Raw genomic sequence first — 22114 nt, 5'->3', positions numbered from 1 at the left:
GTGGAATCAAGCTAGCTCTCAATAACAAAGCATACCGCAGAAATTTCTCTAATACATGGAAATTGAACAGCACACTCCTTAACAATGCCTGGATAACAGAAGAGATCAGAGAAGAAATAAAGCATTTCCTACAACTCAATGAAAATGAAAACACCTCACAAAGAAACTTGTGGGACACAGCAAAAGCAGTCCTGAGGGGCAAATTTATTGCCCTCAGTGCCCACATCAAGAGAATGGAGACAGACCAAGTAAATAATCTCATGTTGCAATTAAAACAGCTAGAAAAACAAGAAAAAATGGGACCTAAAGCTACTAGACGAAGCCAGATAACCAAATTAAAAGCAGAGATTAACCAATTAGAAAATCAGAAAACCATAACCAAAATAAACCAAACAAAAAGCTGGTTCTTTGAAAAAATAAACAAAATTGATGGCCCATTGGCTAGATTAATTAAAAAAAGAAGAGAGGAAACCCATATTAATAGGATTAGGGATGCCACGGGAAACATCACAACACGTACCCAAGATATCCAAACAATTCTAACAGACTACTTTCAAAAGCTATACTCTCTAAAGGAAGAAAATCGGGCAGAAATGGATGCATTTTTAGAGAAATACAAGTTGCCCAAACTGAGCAAAGAAGTTAACCAATTAAATAAGCCAATATCCTATAATGAGATACAGGAAGCTATCAAAAGTCTTCCAACAAAAAAAAGCCCAGGACCAGATGGATTCACAGCAGAATTCTATAAGACCTTTAAACAAGAACTAATACCCATACTCCTCAAGCTCTTCAGAGAAACAGAGAAGGAGGGAGCTATCCCAAACTCATTCTACGAAGCCAATATCACACTCATCCCCAAACCAGGCAAAGACCCAACCAAAAAGGAGAATTACAGGCCAATCTCCTTGATGAACACAGATGCAAAGATCCTTAACAAGATTCTAGCTAACAGAATCCAGAAACACATAAAAAAAATAATTCACTATGACCAGGTAGGCTTCATCCCAGAGACACAGGGATGGTTTAACATATGTAAGTCAATAAATGTAATCCAACATATCAACAGAGCCAAGGTCAAGAATCACATGATTATCGCCACAGATGCAGAAAAGGCCTTTGACAAAATTCAACATTCATTCATGCTAAAAGCTCTGGAGAAAATAGGAATAGAAGGAACATTTCTAAAAACAATAAAAGCCATTTATGACAGACCAATAGCCAATATTATACTTAATGGGGAAAAGCTACAACCAATTCTCCTAAAATCAGGAACAAGGCAAGGATGCCCACTGTCTCCACTCCTCTTCAATATAGTCCTAGAACCCTTAGCCAGGGCAATAAGGCAAGAAAAAGACATTAAAGGGATCCGCATAGGGAAAGAAGAAGTTAAGCTATCCCTTTTTGCAGACAACATGATACTATACCTCCACGATCCCAAAAACTCCATCCCCAAACTCTTAGAAATCATAAATCACTTCGGAAAAATAGCAGGATACAAAATAAACCCACAAAAATCAGTTGCCTTCCTATACACTGATAATGTACAGGAAGAGAGGGAAATAAAGGGAGCAACCCCATTCACAATAACTTCCCGAAAAATAAAATATTTAGGAATTAACCTAACCAAAGATGTAAAAGAACTATTTAATGAGAACTATAAAAAGTTAAAGAAAGAAATTGCAGAAGACACTAGGAAATGGAAAGACCTCCCATGCTCTTGGATAGGCCGACTTAATATAGTAAAGATGGTAATACTTCCAAAACTAATATACAAATTCAACACAATTCCTATTAAAATCCCAATGACGTACATCACTGAAATACAGAAAACAGTCCAAAAATTCATATGGAACAACAAAAGACCTAGAATAGCCAAAACAATTCTAGGGGATAAAGACAATATGGGAGGGCTATCCATGCCGAACTTCAAACTCTACTACAGAGCTATAATAACAAAGACAGCATGGTACTGGCACAAAAACAGACCCGAAGACCAATGGAACAGAATAGAAGATCCAGAAATAAATCCACAGGCCTACAGCCAGCTGATATTCGACAAAGGAGCCAAAGACATACAATGGAAGAAACACAGCCTCTTCAACCGCTGGTGCTGGGAAAACTGGGCAGCCACATGCAGAAAACTAAAAGTGGACCCCAGCCTATCACCATGCACCAACATCAACTCAAAATGGATTAAAGACCTTAACATTAAACCTGAATCTCTGAAACTACTGCAGGACAGAGTAGGAGAGACACTTGAACTAATAGGCACAGGAAGGAACTTCCTGAACAGAGTCCCAGGGGCACAACAAATTGGAGAGAGACTCGACAAATGGGACTACCTTAAAATAAAAAGCTTCTGCACAGATAAAGCTATCGCAACCAAGCTAGAAAGACAACCAACTAATTGGGAAAAAATATTTACCAGCAATATATCAAACAAGGGGTTAACATCCTGTATATACAGGGAACTCAAGAAACTAATCCCTCCCAAACTTAACAAACCAATTACTAAATGGGCAAGGGAACTAAAGAGGGACTTCTCAAATGAAGAAATAAAAATGGCAAAGAAACACATGAGGTAATGTTCATCATCCCTGGTGGTGAAGGAAATGCAAATAAAGACAACCCTGAGATACCACCTTACCCCAGTCAGAATGTCCCACATCCACAAATCAGCCAACGACAAATGCTGGAGGGGATGTGGAGAACGAGGAACGCTATTACACTGCTGGTGGGAATGTACACTCATACAACCACTTTGGAAAGCAGTCTGGAGGGTCCTTAGAAAGCTAAAGATTGACCTCCCTTACGACCCAGTCATACCACTTCTAGGCATCTACCCTGAACAACAGGAACCAATATACAAGGACACGTGCACCTCCATGTTTATTGCAGCACTGTTCGCAATAGCTAGGATATGGAAACAACCTAGATGCCCCACCACAGATGAACGGATCCAAAAATTGTGGTATCTATACACAATGGAATATTATGTAGCCATTAGAAATGACAAAATAATGGCATTTGCAGGGAAATGGATGGAGCTAGAAGGAATCATGTTGAGCGAGGTAAGCCAAGAACGAAGAGACAAACAGTACATGGTCTCCCTGATAAGTGGATGATAAATCCAAAATGTTAGGTGATATGACAAAACTAACAGGACTTAAGAAACAAAGAACTCCCACTCATCTGGTTGAACCACTACCAAATATCCCCATGCTGCTGATCACATATATGGTATATAACATGCAAGCACCGTTATATATTACAGACTGTGATAGACAATTTGCTCCAGGAAAGTTAGAATGAACTTGTGACTTTAAATGAGCATCATTATTCCACAATACTGTGAATTTCCGGAAATTAAGTAATCACTTAATCACACACAAAAAAAAAGAACCTTGGGGAAGGGAGGGAGGGAGGGGATGGTAGGGGGAAAACAATGGAGGGGGTAACAATGTTCAAGAGGAAGTGTACTCATTACCTCACTCATGTAACTGTAACCCTCTGTATAGTATCTTTACAATAAAAAAATTAAAAAAAAAAGTGGGAAGTGATGCTGTGGTTCAAATGGCAGTGAACTAGCCTTGAGCAAAAAAGCTTTGGAACAGCCACCAAGCCCTGGATCCACCAGTATTAGCACACTTGTGAGCACAAAGAAGAGAGAGAGAGAAGGGGGGAAGGGGAGGAGGAGGAGAAGGAAGGAAGGAGGAGGAGAAGGAAGGAAGGAAGGAAGGAAGAAAGGAAGGAGGAGGAGGAGGAGGAGGAGGAGGAGGAGGAGGAGGAGGAGGAGGAGGAGGAGGAGGAGGAGGAAGAAGAAGAAGAAGAAGAAGAAGAAGAAGAAGAAGAAGAAGAAGAAGAAGAAGAAGAAGAAGAAGAAGAAGAAGAAGAAGAAGAAGAAGAAAGAAGAGAAGGAGGAGGAGGAGGAGGAGGAGGAGGAGGAGGAGGAGGAGGAGGGAGAAGCAGGGAGGGAAAGAAGGAAAGGAAGGGAAGGGAGGGAGGGAAGAAAGGAAGAGGGAAGGGAAGGGAGGGAGGGAGGTAAAGAAAGGGAAGGGAGGAAGGGAGGGAGGGAGGGAGGGAGGGAGGGAGGGAAGGAGGGAGGGAGGGAGGGAGGAAGGGAGAAAGAAAGTCTGCTGTACTAACTGGTCAGTTTTGTTGGAATTCCAGGAGCAAACTGATTTTTTATTTTTGTTTGGTTTGATTTTTTTTGGATAGACTAATACCCAAAGGAATACCTGCTAAGTCTATGATCACAGGTTTTCTGAAGGATTTTAAGATATACACACATATTAGCATAAAACAAACACAATGAACTCTTGTTTGAGCCTCAAGAGGCTGAAGATAGAACCAATTTAATAGATTCTCCTCAAGTAGGGAGCACTTGCTTTAATTCTTTAATTACTTTCCTTTTTATTTTTTATGACCTGGTGCTTGCACTCAGGGCCTGGGCACTGTCCTTGAGCTATTTTTGTTCAAGACTAGTGCTCTTATCATCCATGCCTGGTTATCATGTCATCTGCAAAGAGGGAGAGTTTTACTTCATCTTTCCCTATTTGGATTGCTTTTATGTTTACATCTTGTTTTATTGCTGTAGCTAGGCATTCTAGTACTAACTTGAAGAGAAGTAGAGAGAGTGGACATCCTTGTCTCGTTCCTGAGTTTAGAGGAAATGGCTTTAGTTTTTTGCCATTAGGTATAATGCTGGCTGTAAGTTTGTCATATACAGTCTTTATAAGAGGGTGGTTCTTATTCCTGCAGAAACAGGCATTTTAGATCCAGTTATATCCTAGACAAGAGCCAAGTCACACATACATGTAATTTATCTGAAACACAGTGGCAAAATATGTAACTGGGAAGTCAATGTAGTAACCTACTTTGTTCCTTGCATATGGTAAGAGAATTCAGGCAAGCTGAGAAATGTAGTAACCAATAAGAAAGTTTATTAGGAAAGGAATACATTTTTCAATAGATTGAATGCAAGTCATCTCTGGGGCTAGAGTGACTACACAATTCTAAACTAATGACATGAAAACTGAGAAGCCAAAAAAAAAAAAAGGAAATGTCTTATAAAGCAATATAAATTGAAGTCTTTAGATAATCAAAAATTGTAAACACTGGAATGGGGGGTTCATTTTTATCATTAAGAAATTGCTCATGAGCAATATACTTGAAGCTTGAAGACACCAATATGCAACTAAACTTTGTTAATGACACTGCAGGATCTGGTTAAGTTGGATTAGGTGGCATATCCAGTAGGAAAGCAGAGATCCCTTAACCATCATTCCCCACAATGAAGCAATATGGGAGCATCTCCAGTGGGCCTGGGAAGAAAGTCTTGATGGGTATTCAGGGACTTCTCTTCAGGAAGGAGTGTTTTAGGAGCTGGAGAGCAGAAGGTCGCTCATGTTGATCCCTGAGAAGTAGAAAACATGTTAGAAGCAGTCACGTAAGTCTGTAACAAGATCTACTGGTTTTAAATGCAGATCCTAAAGATAACATAGGACCAGATAGTTCAACTTACCTAGATTGAATCCCAACTCATTTCCTCCATGTAATCTAAAGCAAGTGACTCAAACTTTCCTCAAAAAAAAAAAGCTAACAAAAATACCTAACCCATTGTTATTATTATTTTTGTCAGTCATGGGGCCTGAACTCTGGGCCTGGGCGCTGTCCCTCAGCTTTTCAGTTCAAGGCTAGCATTCTACCACTTGAACCATAGCACCACTTCTAGCTTTTTCGGCTTATGTGGTGCTGAGGAATCGAACCCAGGGCCTCATGCATGCAAGGCAAGCACTCTACCATTGAGCTACCTTTCCAGCCCCACCTAACTCATTTGAGAGGATTAAATGACACTAAAAAACAGGTGGCTACTGTAATTTAAAAGTGGGCCCAACTTTGCCATGGCATTTTTGTTCAATTGGAGGTAGAATTTTTACACATTTAAATTCACATTTTAGTGTTACTGTGTGATAAAAAGCTTAATCATTAAAATTTTAAAGCTTTAGGGTGGGATTGGTTGGAACATACTGTAAATGTGTGTGAAAATGTAACAATAAAATCTACCACTGCATAACCAATGTAAGCTCTTAAAAATGCAGATAAAGGAGCTGGGTATATGGCTTAGTGGTAGAATGCTTCCCTAGCATGCATGAAACCCTGGATTCGATTCCTCAAGACCACATAAACAGAAAAAGCCAGAAGTAGAGCTGTGGCTCAAGGGATAGAATGCTAGCTTGAGCAACAGAAGCTCAGGGACAGTGTCTAAGCCCTGAGTTCAAGGCCCAGGACTGGCAAAAAAAATACAGATAAAAGTTTTAAAATCAGGCCACTAGGTACTGGAGGCGTGGGTCAAGAGGTAGAGAATGTTTTCCTATCCTACTCCAAGCCCTCAATTCAGTCCCTAGAATGCCCTCCAAAACACAGATCACTATAATTTAGAATTGTACAGATTCTTTAAAAAAAATGAACATTTAGCCAGGCACTGATGGCTCATGCCTGTAATTAATTCTAAGCTACTTAGGAGTGTGAGATCTGAGGATTGTGGTTTGAAGTCAGCTTGGGCAGGAAAGTCCATGAGTCTCTTATCTACAATTTTTAAAAAATCAATATTTAAATGTGCTTTATTGGTTTATTAAAATGATGTCACTTTGGACACTCTTAGACAAGTAAAAAGGAGGCAGTTCTCTGAGGTACTTTCTTTTTTTCTTCAGGAAAGTAAAAGACTTTAGAAATATGTCAGTTAACTGAGAAAACAATAGCTTTTGTGTCCTGTTCCAAAGGCATTCTTTTAATTATCTTCTGGTAAATTGGGCAGCAAAATAACATCTTCCAGGTGAAAATAGAAAGTACTTTTATTTATAAATGTATTTTTTTGGGGGGGTCCGGTCGTGGGGCTTGAACTCTGGGCCTGGGCGCTGTCCCTCAGCTCTTCAGCTCAAGGCTAGCGCTCTACCACTTGAGCCACAGCGCCACTTCTGGCTTTTTTCTTTTTGCTTATGTGGTGCTGAGGAATCAAACCCAGGGCCTCAGGCATGCAAGGCAAATGCTCTACCACTGAGCCACCTTCCCAGCCTTATAAATGTATTTTTAATATAGCATTTCTCTATCTGGAAATCATTTTTCCTACTTTCAAAATAGGGAGAAATCCTTCTTCAAAAGTCTTTCCCTTATACAGATTGACCCATTGCAACAATGAGACGTACAAGACACTATATCAAAAAATGAACTTTACAATTTAGGCAGGGAGTGGGGGCATGGGAGAGGTGAGGGAGTAGGTGGGGGGGGGGACTGTAGCTGAGGAGGTGGGAGGGAAGGGATGGTAGGGGAAAAACAAAGGAGGAGGCAACTATGCTGGATAAGAAATGTACTCATTACCTTGCTCATGCAACAGTAACCCCTCTGTACAGTATTTTCACAATAAAAAAAAAAAACTAAAAAAAATTAGCTCATATGAAAAAGGCCTAAATAGCAAAAAAAAAAAAGTATTTCCCTTGCCATCTATTAGCCATATTGCCTCTGTTATTCCTGCCAAATGTTTCTAACATGTTCAAGTCTGGTGACATTTTCTTTCTCAATATGTTATTTTCTGAACACAAATAACATTGAGACCACTGCTATATAGAAAGTTCCATCTTGAACTCAGTGATAGTTAATGAGCTCATTCTCCTTTTCACTATGGGACATTTGGAATACTCATTTCCTATTCCTGAAACTATCTCAGTTTAGATTTAAGAGAAGCCATTCTTTTGATTCCTTCACCTTAGGGCAATCCTTTCTCTCCCTCTTCAACTTCCTTTCTTTGGTGACATCTTAAGTCTGCACTATGCATATTCTCTTTTCTTCCCCTATAAGCATTTTCAAAAACATTTTTATAGACTCTCTAATTTTTATAACTATAGCTGTTGACCTTAACCATGATTTTTTTTAACTTCTAAAAACAGCAGATTATTTAATATGCTTTACCATTAAAGAAACAACTAAAGCAGGATTTTGGGGCAAAATTCTAACATATCATAAACAAGGGTACCTTTCTTTGGTAATCTTTCCATGATTTTTTTTTTGACATGGTGCTGGGGATTGAAATCAGGGTCTCATGAATGCAAAGCACATGTACTACCAGCTACTCCAGCCCTATAGTTTTAAATATGTGCCCACAACTTTAATTGCTTTGCTGAGATCCACTCAAATAGATGCAAATGTCTCCTTAGACAAAGGGAGAGTGTTTCATTTCCTTCCCTTTCCTCTTTCATGATGGTTATTTCTCCCATGATCCAGTCTCAAAATCATAAAATCCTATCATCTTTCTCCACTATCAAGCACAAATCCAACTTTTCTTCATGGCATTCTTTATCCAAAATCCTCTGTAGCACTCCACTCTCTCACTGCTTTTGCCACAAAGCTAAATTCTTTGGCCTAACTTAGAGCTTTCAGGCTAACCAAAGCATTAACCCCATCCATGCTATTTTCACTGCTTTCCCAAGTTCTTTTTTTGTTCTAATCTAGTCTTGCTCCTGGTCTATACCTGATCCCCTCTATTTCTAAGTCTTTACAAGTGTCTCATGTTGGGTGCTGATGGCTCATACTTGTCACTGTAGTTACTTGGGAGGTTAAGAATAAGAGATTATGGTTTGAGGCTAGCCTGGAAGAAATTTTTATGAAATTCATACCTTGGGGCTGTGGCATATGACTGTCATATCAAGCTATATGGGTACCTAACAATAGTAGGATGGAGGCTCCAGGCAAGTTCCAGATGGAAAGGTCTTTGAACCTCTGTTTCCATAGAGAGAATTTAGATATATTCATATATGCCTGTCATCTTGGCAATAACGGAAAATCTAAAGTAGTTCATTTCTGGCATGTATGTGAGAGAAGGAGGTGAAGGCTATCCTAAAAATAACCAGTGAAAAACAGTCCTAGAAGTATGCTTCAGCCATATCAGCTTAATCCACATTCAACCCCAGTACTACACCCTCCCCACAAAAAGTGCCTCACTCTTTAATTTCTAGCTATCCACACCTCCACGGAATCTTGTTAGCTCCATTTTAAATGAGATACTTCAATCCTTAGGGGGTTTGTTTTAGGAAGTATTTTAAGAGGTAAAGCATGTGTACCTGACATTGATTAAGGTGTGCTAGTATTCTCCCTAATGGATATTAACTAGAGAGTCTCCATTGTGTGCCCTATATTGTGTGATTCCACTTAACCTGCATAACACTCTTAATATATATCAGTAGTGTAAGCCCAGTTGTGCTCAGTTTGTGAAGCAATGGTTCAAAAGATGATCTATGAAAACTTCTCTTTCTCTTTAAAACTTTCTCTGTGTATATATGTGTATATATGTCAGGACAAGTTGAATGAAAATGAGACTAGCAAATGGGTTCTAGTTGAAAGTTGATAACAGGTAATTATTACACTCAGCAAAGCACCTACAATCATTGTAAAGCTAAAACCAACCTCCACGCCTAATATTGGCCCATCAGAGATTGTCAACATCATTGCATCCCTGTTGCAGAGTTTGCAAGGTTGGATAGCTCTGTGTCTGGTGCTCTGTGCACAAACTCTACATTGGAATACCCGAGAGTTGTCTGTATCTAGAGATCCTCAGAACTCCCTAACCTGCTGGAAGGGAAGTAGAAATGTGTTTCTGCCTTGGCTTGTGTATTCCTCCTGAACTCAACCAAGAGAGCATATACATGTGCTAGAAGAATGAGATAAAGAGACAAAAAAGAGAGAGGCACGTTTCTTGACAATGAGCCCCAAGGTTTCTTCCATTCATGCAGAAAGGCAAAGTAAAACCTCTTGGAGTTGAAGGTTTCCATTTGTATGTGATATCAGCTGGGCTATAGAGTTTTTCACATAAGGATATAAAAATACACTTCATTTAAAAACAAGAAATTGAGTTTGAGTATCGAGAATTACTTTTCTTACTAGGTGGGTAGATTTTTAGGATGCTCTGCCCCATTCCAGAATAATGAGTAGGCTCCAGGGCTCACTCTTCAGCTTTCCTCCAAAACACACACACACACTTTAATCATAACTATCTCTCTGCTTATATGCTTTATTTATTGCCTTATTTTTCAGTGCTAGGGAACATACTAGGAGAATACACCCTAAAGCTGAGCTACACCCTCAACCTTGTTTTATTTTTAGATTAAGAATTCAAGCCGGCCCTGGTGGCTCACGCCTGTAATCTTAGCTACTCAGGAAGCTGAGATCTGAGGATCACGGTTCAAAGCCAGCCCGGGCAGGAAAGACTGTGAGACTCCTATCTCCAATAAACCACCAGAAAACTGGAAGTGGCACTGTAGCTCAAGTGGTAGAGCGCTCTCCTTGAGCTGAAGAGCTAAAGGACAGTGCCCAGGCCCAGAGTTCAAGCCCCACGACCGACAAAAAAAAAAAAAAAAAGAATTCATATGAGGGGCTGGAGAGGTGGCTTTACTAAGAGTTCTATTCCTCAGCACCACATGGTAGAGTGCTAGCCTTAAGCTGAAGAGCTGAGGGACAGCACCCGGCCCTGAGTTCAGGCCCCATGACCAACAACAAAAAAAAATGTATATGACTAGATACTACCTAGCTAATAGTTTGGAAAACACACTCAAAATTAATCTCTATAGTCCCTATAACTACCACATTTTACCTGGAAGTTTGTTTATTCCATAGATAATGAGATAAAATAAAAAGGGAAAACAGGCTGTTTTCAAGGGTCTTTCTGCTTCCCAAATACTCTAGTACTTGATACTTATTCTTTTTGTTCAAAATATTTTCCATTCCTTTCAATGCAGAGAGATATCACTTCATGGGAGCATTTCCTGGAAAGGTGTTCCATTGGTAAATAACTGAATCTTCAGGAAGTTTTGTGAAGCCATTGATTTTAGAAATGATTGTCAGGACCTTATAAGGCATTTAATTGGAGCACTGTCTACTTGATACTGTACCCTCTTACACCCTGATACAATAATGAACACAACCATCCAGTATGGTCAGTGTGATTACTTTCAGCACAATTCACTCCTTGCTTGATTTCTTTACTGAAAAAGAGACTTTAATAGGCCACAAATTACAAGGGGCAGTACAGTAGCTTGGAATCTTTGCAGATTTATTCTCTTCCTACTTTGTTTCTTACCTGGTCAGGCACATGCGCACGAAGTCTGCTGCATCTTGGGAGAAGTGATCTGGTAAAGGAGGCATGAGACCTCTGTGGGCTCCAATGTAAAACATGGCTGCCATCCTATCCATGGAAGCTAATGGAGGCTTCCCTGTGGCCATCTCAAACACAGTGCAGCCAATGCTCCAGATGTCTGATTTCCTTCCATAGCCAGACTCGTTGATGACTTCTGGGGCCATCCAATATGGTGTCCCATGCATGGACTTTAGCATGTCACTGTGGGTGCCATTTAAGCCTGCCCAAGCCAAACGCTTGGCACAGCCAAAATCAATCAGCTTTATTATTCCAGTTGGCATGAGCATAACATTATTTCCTTTGATATCTCGATGTACCACACAGTTCTCATGGAGATAAGCAACACCTTGAAGGATTTGTTTTGTATACTTACAGAACACCATCTCGGGCAACGGCCCAAAACGGTTTATAATACTAGAGATTGAGCCTCCAGGAACAAACTCCATGAAAATGCTTACAGTGTTCTCTTCTAAGCATGTACCCAAATAGGCCACAATGTTGACATGTTTCAAGGCTTTAAGCAAATCTACTTCTTCCTGTAGTTTCCGGTATTCTTTTTCAGTAGCCAATTTATCAGAGGTATCCAAAGCCACTTGTTTTACAGCTATTAGTTGCCCTTGGCTAGTGAGACCACAGTATACCTAGAAATAAAACAATATCTTACTACTAAATTTAAGTTACATAATATTTTCACAGAATTCTACATGTGACGTTTGAGGTTCCCTTTTCCTCCTACACACTTGTTTTTTCTCTATGCTGATCCATCCCCACCTAAGGAACATATTTAAGAAATTCTGTATTTCACTGGAGCCAAGAGGGGGATGAATAAGCAGCATGATAAATAGATATCATATTGGCTTAGAATCAAGTAGGTTGGATTGATTGGAATTCTGGCTTCACCATTCTTCAGCCATATATTTTTAGAGTAAGTTGTATAATCTTTTTAAATTATTTTTTCTCAACTGTAAAACTTAGGGAACATTATTTGCCTCATAGATTTTTCTATGGTACTTTGGGAAGACATCTCACCATGTAAGTGAAACTCTTCTAGGTCAGATCTAAATTTCCCTGAAGAAAGGAGGTGCGTCCTGACCAGCCTCTTTGATATGATCTCAGTGGTCTTATGTCTTCCCACCTCCTCACTGAAATGTTCCCCACTAGAAAGTATATGGACCTTATTTGGAGGTCAGTTTTTTTTTTCTTTCCCAGGCTATTTTTCTAGATTACCAAAATTTTATATGGTCTTTTTCACTGCACCAAACACAAGGAACATCTTTTGATAGCATGCAATGATTCTCCCACCCCTCCAGTGACGTGTGGAGCTACTGCAGGAAGAGAATTCTTCCTCATTGGGTGTGAACCTGAAACAATGAGAAGCTAGAAATTCATGGCCATGTGTCCACATGGAGCCTGAGAACAAGAGCCAGTCTGTGAAGACCAGATCCTAATGACATGGTTAGGCCCTTAAACCACCTGTTCCCAAGGCCAGATCAACCCCTTTCAGATGCATAAAGTAATAAACATCTTTCCCCTCAGAACAGTTTGGGTTTTCTGTTACTCTGGCTGAAAGAGTTTTAAGTAAGGGTATGGACAGAGGAAGCATAGGGAGAATGAGTAGAGAAGAGACAGTGAGGAGGCAGAAAGGAGAGTGCTCATTTCAAGAGTCCAGGTTAACTTACTGTGCCATAGGCTCCCTTTCCAAGGATCTCACCCTTGGTCCACAGGATAGCTTCTTCATGCTTTAAACTATTTTCAGAAAATGTCTTCCTTTCAATTGAGTTGGGGAGCTCCTTCCTGTCATATATCCTGAACCCATTGTTATACCTCTGGGGAAAAATAGACAAAAGGATCATCTCAAAATTCTTGAGTCATTGAGATGGAGAGTATGATATTCTTCTTTTCAAATGTACTGGTTCTTTGCTTACAGGTAACTTTTAGGCACACAGTTTTGCCCAGAATGAGAGAATAGTGCACTTTACTTGTCTACTTCAGCCTTGTAGATTACACCCATCTGGTATATTCCTTATATATTCTGTAGGATTAATAACTGATAGCTTTTAAGCTTCCTGTCCACTTAAATAAGCTTCCTGTCCAATTAAATAAAGAAAGCCAAATATGCAGCCCCCCTGAATCATAGATTATACCACTCCTAGGTAGCCTGCCATACCTTCCCTGCACCAACAGCCTCTAATCAGGTAACACTTTTAGCCTTCTCTTTTTGCACTATAAATCTTCTCACTCCCCTCTCACTCCCCTGTCTGCCTTTGAGTCTTTGCCAAAATGGAAGTTGTGGTGGCTGACTCTTGTCACACCTAGCTCCAAATGGCCTTTAATTGCTCTTCATTCATTTCCACAAACACATACACATAAGCATATACAAACATAAGCCTATGTAAACAAGAAATGCAAACATACTTCTATACACAAACACATTATAAACACATGTACAGATTCTTCTCCCCACCCCCAACACACACATCCATAACAAAGGATTTAAGTGGGCATGACCAGTAAGCAATTATCAAAAGTTCTACAATCCTTCTTGCTTCTGTAAGGAGATTCTTGCCTCTCTAAGGAGAGCCCATAGACCAGCAGCCTAGGAATCACTGGGAGCTGGTTTGGCTTGCAGAATCTTAAGCCCTAGACAGATTCAACTGAAGTTTATATTTGAATGAAAAAAAGGTGGGTGTTCACAGTGAAGATGTCAGGAGTCAGAAAACAAGTATCTCTTTGAAGAACTTGGACCACTTTTTCCAATTGATTGGTCAAGACCGCATATGCTTTATTTTGACCCCTGCTACTAGAAATATTAAAAAGGAGTCATGGTGAGGTCCTTTAAGAGGAAGAGGTTTGGTAGGGTCACTTTCCTCATGAATGTCCATGTGTTTTCAAAGCTGTCTGTGTTCCTCTTACTCAACTGAAATTTAGGACTTCTTGGAAAAGAAACATCACTAAAGGTTATTTTTGACTCCATGATTATAAGGTAGAGTTATAGAATAATGTTTACTGGCTTGTTGGACTTGAAATGACTTCTCCAATTTGAAATGGCAGGTTGGTAGGCCTATCTTAGATATCTAGGTATGCATATAACATACTCATATTTCACCACAGATGAGATGAGATGGAGGCTTTTCCAAATCACAGTCTGCCTTTCAGCAGGGTCCAGGTTCACCATATTTAGAACAAGGAATATCATCACTGTGCAGAAAATATGTTCCTGCCACTCACTAGCTGCATGATTTTGGGGGTGGGGGTCAAGCTACTTTATTGAGACTCAGAGGTGGGAGAGAGGTTGAAAATGCTCTGAAGACAGCAAACTCTGGCATCTTCGATGGGGTGGGCCCTTCACAGACCCATAGTCTCAAAAGATTATGATTTTTTAAAATCATGTTCTATAAAATGGGCGCACATTAGTGCCTATTGTAGTTACAGATTTATTCTGAAGTATAAAATGAGACTACAATGCACATCCCTTACATGTGTTAAGTTCTCAGGAAACCTAGCTATGAGGATAGCTATTTTTGTATGTTTCTGTGCAACTATTTAAAATACTCTCTTTTTTCCCTAAGAAATTTCATATTTTATTTTATTTTGATGATACTGAGGCCTTAACTCGAGATTTTGCACTTGCCAGGCAGGTCCTCTACTGCTGGTACTATGTACACATTCATCCCTTTTTGCTTTATTTGTGTGTGTGTGTGTGTGTGTGTGTGTGTGTGTGTGTGTGTGTGTGTGTATTTCTAATTTCTATTAACATCAATTCATTGTACGTATCCACACATGTATACAATGTATCTCAATCAAACTCACTTTCTATCCTTAAACAATCATTCTTGATCCTGATATAGTGTGATATAACCTAGCTTACTATTTAATAAATAACATTTTAGTTTTAAACTTATTTTTCTGTCTTTAAAATTTGAGGAAAAAACACTGGATGCTGGAGGCTCACACCTGTAATCCCAGCTACTCAGAAGGCTGAGATCTGAGGATTGCAGTCCGAAGCCAGCCTATGCAGGAAAGTCCATGAAACTACTTTCTCCAGTTAACCACCAAAAAGCCAGAAATGAGCTGTGGCTCAAGTGGTAGAACACTAGCCTTGAGAGTGAAAGAAATGCAAAGAAAAAAAGAAAAGAAAAAGCTCAGGGAGATTGCCCAGGACCAGCTCAAAAAAATTTTTTTTTGAGAACTAGATAGGCACCAGTGGTTCACATCTATCATCTTAGTTACTTAGGAGGCTAAGATTGTTGAGATCATGATTCAAGGCCAGCCTGACAGATAAAAGTTAAAAAGAAACACCTCAGCCGGGCGCTGGTGGCTCACGCCTGTAATCCTAGCTACTCAGGAGGCTGAGATCTGAGGATCGCGGTTCAAAGCCAGCCCGGGCAGGAGAGACCGTGAGACTCCTATCTCCAATAAAACCACCAGAAAACCGGAAGTGGCACTGTAGCTCAAGTGGTAGAGCGCTCGCTTTGAGCTGAAGAGCTGAGGGACAGCGCCCAGGCCGAGTTCAAGCCCCACGACTGACAAAAAAAAAAAAAAAAAAAGAAACACCTCAATATAGAGCTAGACTTCGGGGGAATGTCTCTTATCCTTGCTAAGAGGAAAACCTAACATAGATGCCTGTCCTAACCAGGTAAGAAGAGAGACCTTATCTCAATAGTACTGAGTAAAGCTGTGTACCAGTGGCTCAGGCTTATACTTTTAGCTATTTGGAAGGCTGCTTAGGATCACAGTTTGAAGTTAGTCCAAGCAGAAAAGTTCACTAGACTCCACCTCCAAAATAACCAAAAAGCAGGGCTGGAGGTATGGCTCAAGTGATAGAGCACCAGTGAGGAGTACTAGTCTAGCAACCCTTGGGCTCTGAGTTCAAACCCCAGTGCCATCAAAATAAAGTTAAATTAAATTTTAGAATAGGAAATTAATAAGCTTCAGGGAAAACTGAAACCAAGCCCAGCTACCTGTTGATAGTCTTTGTACCCACGCTACTCTCATTACCATTTTAATTAAAATGCTTGCTTTTTTTTTTGTTGTTGTTGTTCCAGTCGTGGGGCCTGAACTCTGGGCCTAGGCACTGTCCCTCAGCTCTTCAGCCCAAGGCTAGCGCTCTACCACTTGAGCCACAGCGCCATTTCCGGCTTTTTTTCTTATGTGGTGCTGAGGAATCGAACCCAGGGCCTCGAGCATGCAAGGCAAGTGCTCTACCACTGAGCCACCTTCCCAGCCCCGCTTGCTTTTTTTTTTGTGCAAGACTAGCTTATGCTTCCTTGAGAACAACAGCTGAATCTTACACATCACTATTTCCTAGCTTCAATACAGTGCCAGAAACACAGTGGGCATTTTGATAATATTTTCATTCATTGAACCACCTGAAAGAAACAATCAGGTATAGGGAATCTCTGAGCAATGTGCCTTTCTTGTTTTCAGAGGAATGAAATGAGCTGGAACTTATTATCTTACCCAAACCCTAGAACAATGCTTTACTTGTACCTTTCTTTGCTCACCATTGAAAATTATCTGCTCTTGACTGAAAACATGATCACTCAGTAAAATATTGACATTTAAATAATTTTGCCATCTTAATTTACCCCAGATGATTTCAATGTCAAGCTAGCTAAATTTCAGAAATAAGGCAGCCTAGTAAAGTCATCGTAGCCTGGAAACGAACAGGCCTGCATTCCAATCTTGCAAAAACCAAACAATGAGACCTTGAAGAAACTACTTAATTATTTAGGGTTTATGATTCCTCATTTGAAAATAAGGGATTTGAACTGATTGTCTCTGAGTTCCCTTCTGCCTCAGTCACTGACTTTAATCATACCAACCTGTATTGTGACATTTGTTGACTCTCTGCCCAATTCCTTGATAGTATTTTCTCTCCTGTTGAGGATAAGATTTAAGCTTTCAGAATCTGTTTCATTTGCCATCATTTGGCAAGTGCTGTTATCTTTCTCATCAAGAGCTAATAGTTCCGCAGCTAGACAACCTAATAATTCATCTGTCAATTCTTCATTATTTAATGAGTCCAGAATTTCTGGGGAAATAGAATCTTCATCATTTAAAGTTTTCCCAAATGTTTGATATGTGATCGATTTCTGTGATAAACTATCATCATCCAAAGAATGTGCCCAGTGGGGATATGTTTGGGAAGACATCTTTTGTTGTTTCTCTTGGAAAGAGAAACTCGTACATGGTTTAGGTTTATCTGAAACACTCTCAAACTCTAGATAATTCATTAGCATTTGACTGGCATTTATTTTCTCAAGAGGTGCTGTATTCTGCTTTTCCTGCAGGATGTGCTTGGAAGAACTTTTGTCACTGGGCACAGCCCAGCTGTCTTCTGAAAGAACAACAGGGGTCTGGTGATGGAGCTCTTCAAGTTCCTGCAGATCTTTGAGACTCATGGTGAGGATCTGATTGTTAGAAATGTCTCCTTCATCCACACAGTCTTCCATCGAGATCTCTTCAACAATAGATAACTCTGATATAGGAAGGAATTCATTCTGCTTAGGACCCTTCTCAGAAACCTGGACCAAATTCATGGACTGAACTTCATCTTGAATGGACAGAAAGTCACTTCCTGATGATTTCATCTGCCAGTCTGGTTCTGGAATACCATTTTCAACATCTTCTAGGTCGCTACCTACAGCTTTGCAACCTTTTCCTTTAGGAATTAAACCTTTGTGCTTGTGTTTAAATTCAAGTGAAGGCTTTGGAGGTTTAACATGTGGTCTTTTCTGAGCAAGTCTGGTTCTGCTATTGCTGCTCCGTTCGCTATGTGAAGTTCGACATTTGTTGGTGATACACCTGCCCGATGGAGCAGAACAGATCTCACGTCTTTCTGCCTCCCGCATATGACAATAAACAGGAGTCCCAAACATTTCATAGATTCCAGGTCCATTTGCAGTTGAATTGATTTCTTTGAACATGTCACTATACTTCAGATCCAGGTAATGTAGTCTGGGCTCTGTTGGTGGAACAGAGAGAGGAATGCATGGCTTTTTTATTCCTGGATTTTTACAGATGCATGGAAATGATTGCTTGTTAGATTTCTGTTTCCAGTAAGGTAATTGCTTCTTTTCTATCTGTGGCATTCTCTTTTGACACTTGGATGATTGCCTGGCCTTAGGGTTAACAAGCTCCAAAGCAGGGAACACCTGAGTTTTTGTGCTAGTTTTATGCAGATTAGGCTTAATGGAAGTTTGAATGGATATCATGAAATTTTGAGGTGTCTTGTTACTTGTCTTGGTCTTTGAATCCAACTTACTTCTATGGGTACTCACCTTAAGTTTGTTGTTTTCTTGGTGTGCAAGTAGGTTGAAGCCATTGTTAGGAGCAACATTCTTTCTTTTCTGGAGGCTTGGTTTGGCTACAGCTGGCTCCTTGGGCATTTCTTCTTCAGGGAAAGTGATGTGGAGAAGAGGCACCATCCCATTCATTTCTGGTTTGGTTGCTTCAGCTATTGCTATTTTTATGTTTGTTCCCATGTGGAGATGACCTGGGAGCTGTTCATTGGGACCATCAGAAACCACATTGAACAAGTCTTTAAGTACAGTAAACTCCTCTAAAATATCCTCTGGATCCATTTTTTCACCTTTAGACAAGGAATTGCTTTTTGAATGGGTATTATTTCTAGTTACTTTCTCCTCACTGGGAATTACTTCAGAGTGTTGGACTTCTTGGGGCTTGCTTGGGATGGTACACACAATTTGTGAATCCTGTTCATCCTTTCTGGCTGACGAGCCCTCTTTCTTTCTCCGTGACACATGCAGGGAGTTTTCTTCTGTTTTTTTCATTTCACCATCACAGTATTCAGTATCCTGTTCCTTATCTGCGGGAAGACCGCCATCCTTAAAATGGTCAAAGGACACCAGAGACTGCCCTTTTTCAAAAGGAGAGGCTTCAGTTGTGTCCCATCCTTCTGTTTCCTTGGATTTCCAATTCTCTTCCACTTCCAGGTGTTGTCTGTGATGGCTAGTCTTCCAAAAAGGACACATGTTTCTGGACCAAATGGAGCTATCAGAAGGCCTGAGTGTCTGATCCATCAGCCCCTTCAACGGGGCTTTCTTCTGCTGGTTTGCTGCAGTAAACACACATGAGGGACTAATAGGTTCAAGGATGTTAGGTACAAAGCATGTGAGGCTTGCTGTGTTTCTTTCTGTTTCTTTTGGAGCCTTGTGACTTTGGGGAATAGTGAGCATACCACATCTCAAGGGCACAAGTGACAGTGGTGGCAGAGAAAACTAAAACAGAGAAAGAAAAGGTGAGATGTGCACAAAAATGGAAATACTGTATCACATTAACTGGCTTAAAGCATCTGAAATTCTGTTTTCTTAAGGAAAACCTTTAAAACACAAAGCTATTTAAAAGACTTTGTCATCTATCTATCTATCTATCTATCTATCTATCTATCTATCTATCTATCTATCTATCTATCATCTATTATCTATCTGCCTCTGAGATAGGGTCTCCTCATGCAGTCCAGGCCAATCTCTAATTTAAGACCTCCTGTTTCTACCTCTCTGGTGCTAGAGTTACAAGAGTAAATGACCACATCTGACAAGATCAAACCAAGTGTTGCTCATTGGTAGATCAGGTACTTAGCAAGAGGCCCTAGAGTCAATCCTCAGCACCAAAATATAAAAATCACAAAACTAATTCTCATTTGCTTTTAAAAGCAAAATAAAACACATAAGAATGAAATTAGAGCTAACGACTCATAGTTACCTATTTTAAATGAAGAGTCTATAATGTAAATGTTAATTGTTTAAAATGAGAAACAGCTGGGCACCTGTGGCTCCCGCCTGTAATCCTAGTTATTCAAGAGGCTGAGATCTGAGGACCAAGGTTCAAAAGCCAGCCCGGGCAGGAAAGTCCATGAGACTTTTTTTTTGGTTGGTTGTAGGGCCTGAACTCTGGGCCTGGGCACTGCCCCTCAGCTCTCAGCTCAAGGCTAGAGCTCTACCACTTGAGCCACAGAGCCACGTCCAGCTTTTTCTGCTTATGTGGTGCTAAGGAATCGAACCCAGGGCCTCAAGGCAAGCACTCTACCACTGAGCCACCTTCCCAGCCCCTCCATAAGACTCGAATCTCCAATAAACCACCATAAAACCAGAAGTGGTGCTGTGGCTCAAGTGGTAGAGTGCTTGCCTTGAGCTGAAGAGCTGAGGGACAGAGCCCAGGCCCAGAGTTCAAGCCCCATGACCATCAAACAAACAAATAAAATAAAGTGAGAAACATTTACTTTTTATTCCTGAGTTTTAAACTCAGAGGCCCAAACTTGCTAGGCAAGCACTTCACCACCAAGCCATACCTTCAAGCTCTTTTATGAGTTCATTAGTCTTTGAGACAGGGTCTTGCTTTCTGCCCAGGCTTGATATGACCCACCTATTTTAGACTCCCTATCATAGCTGGAATGACAAACAAGTGCCATTATGCCCAGCTATTTGTTGACAAGAAGGTCTCATGTATACTAGACTGGCCTTGAACCTTGAATCTCCCTGTATCAGCTTCTGGAGTAGCCAGGATTACCAGTGTAAACCATGGTACCTTGCTTCTTCATCTTCTTTCTACTTTCCATAGAATACATTTAAAATTTTTGAAGCCATCCTGAGAGCAGTTTAAATTTCTATTACAGATATGGCAATGATAATACCACTATTGAAGAACACAGTTTGCGTCTGGAACAAGAATGTTCAACATCTTCTTCCTTTACATATGAATGTTAGCAGCTCTAATGGCTATTTTCAACTATTTTCTTTCCTTTTTTATTCTGCTTGTTTTTGGCAAAGTGCTAGATTTCAACTCAGAGCCTTGCACTCTGCTAGGCAGATGATCTACCATTTGAGACATACTTATAAACCTTTTTGCTTATTTTTCAGATAGGGTTTGAGTTTTTGCTTAGGCTGGTTTTAGACTATTGTCCTCCTCCTTGTGTCTCTTATATATCTGGGATGACAGGTGTGAACCACCACACATGGCATATTTATTGAGATGAGACTATAACTTTTTCCCTAAGCTAGTCTCAAACTGTGGTGCTTCATATTTCTGCTTCTGGAGTAACTGGGATTACAAGGAGTTTACCACCAGATCTGACTCCCAACTGACAGTTTAAAATTATTGACCAATAGGGGGCAGTGTTACCCAATGTATAGCATTCAGATCAGTGCTCAAAATTATAAACCCTTTAATTCAATGTTTCTTTCATTGTGGCCTATTCCCTAGCACACAAACTTTATGTCTAATTATATCAGAGTATTTATAGGCATGGATCATGCATAACAATTGAGAGCAAGTTCAATTCTCATTCTGTTGCCAACACTGTTCTGTCCCAACACTGACTCAGGCATGTAGGGTATTAGTCTGAATCATCTCATCTGGATGACCTTACTTATTTCTTAAAAATGACTAAGGAACTAAAGAAAGATTTCCCAAGTGCTTAAATATCTGCCTCATAATGTCCATTAATTTTTAGGCCAATACATTTCTTTTTTTAATGCAATAGAAATATTTGCTCAAAGGTTCATAAGCTACAGAAGGACCAGCAAGCTGAGAAAGTGAAAAACCTGCAGGTTTCTTTCCAAAAGTTTACTATAAACTAGACAAGAAAAGCTTTCCATCAGTAGATTTGGGGGCTAATTTCCACTGGGTGCCAGTAGCACACACCTGTAATCCTCATTACTAGGGATCTGGAGATGAGAAGGATCATGGTTCAGGCTAGCCTGAACAGGAAGTTCACAAGACTTCATTTCAACCAAGAAAAAGTTGATATAGTGGCATGCTGTTATCCTAGGTACATAAGAAGTCTAAATAGGCTAATCAGGGTCCAGGTATGCCAACATGTACATGTGAGACTGTATTCAAAATATAACAATGGCAAAACGGCTAAGGGTATGGCTCAAATGGTAGAGTGCCTGGCCAGCAAGCACA

General features: G+C 40.1%; 1 protein-coding gene across 1 annotated transcript in view; it reads right to left on the bottom strand.

Annotated features, from left to right (window-relative positions):
* Positions 1 to 4957: 4957 nt before the first annotated feature.
* The window catches only part of Map3k19 (mitogen-activated protein kinase kinase kinase 19), a 60703-nt gene continuing 43546 nt past the window's right edge, over positions 4958 to 22114 (bottom strand). The window contains exons 11-14 of the mRNA XM_070024018.1: positions 17011 to 19428; positions 12865 to 13011; positions 11129 to 11826; positions 4958 to 5419 (exon numbers count right to left, since the gene is read on the bottom strand). Coding sequence (XP_069880119.1) covers positions 5353 to 5419; positions 11129 to 11826; positions 12865 to 13011; positions 17011 to 19428 — 3330 coding nt within the window. The 3' untranslated portion in view covers positions 4958 to 5352. The remainder of the gene's footprint in view (positions 5420 to 11128; positions 11827 to 12864; positions 13012 to 17010; positions 19429 to 22114) is intronic.

This window comes from Dipodomys merriami, unplaced genomic scaffold (assembly GCF_024711535.1).
Source record: "Dipodomys merriami isolate MVZ:Mamm:240054 unplaced genomic scaffold, mDipMer1.0.p SCAF_1, whole genome shotgun sequence".
Lineage (NCBI taxonomy): Eukaryota > Metazoa > Chordata > Mammalia > Rodentia > Heteromyidae > Dipodomys > Dipodomys merriami.
The sequence above is the reverse complement of the archived record's forward strand: the minus strand, read 5'-3'. Positions and strand labels throughout refer to the sequence as shown.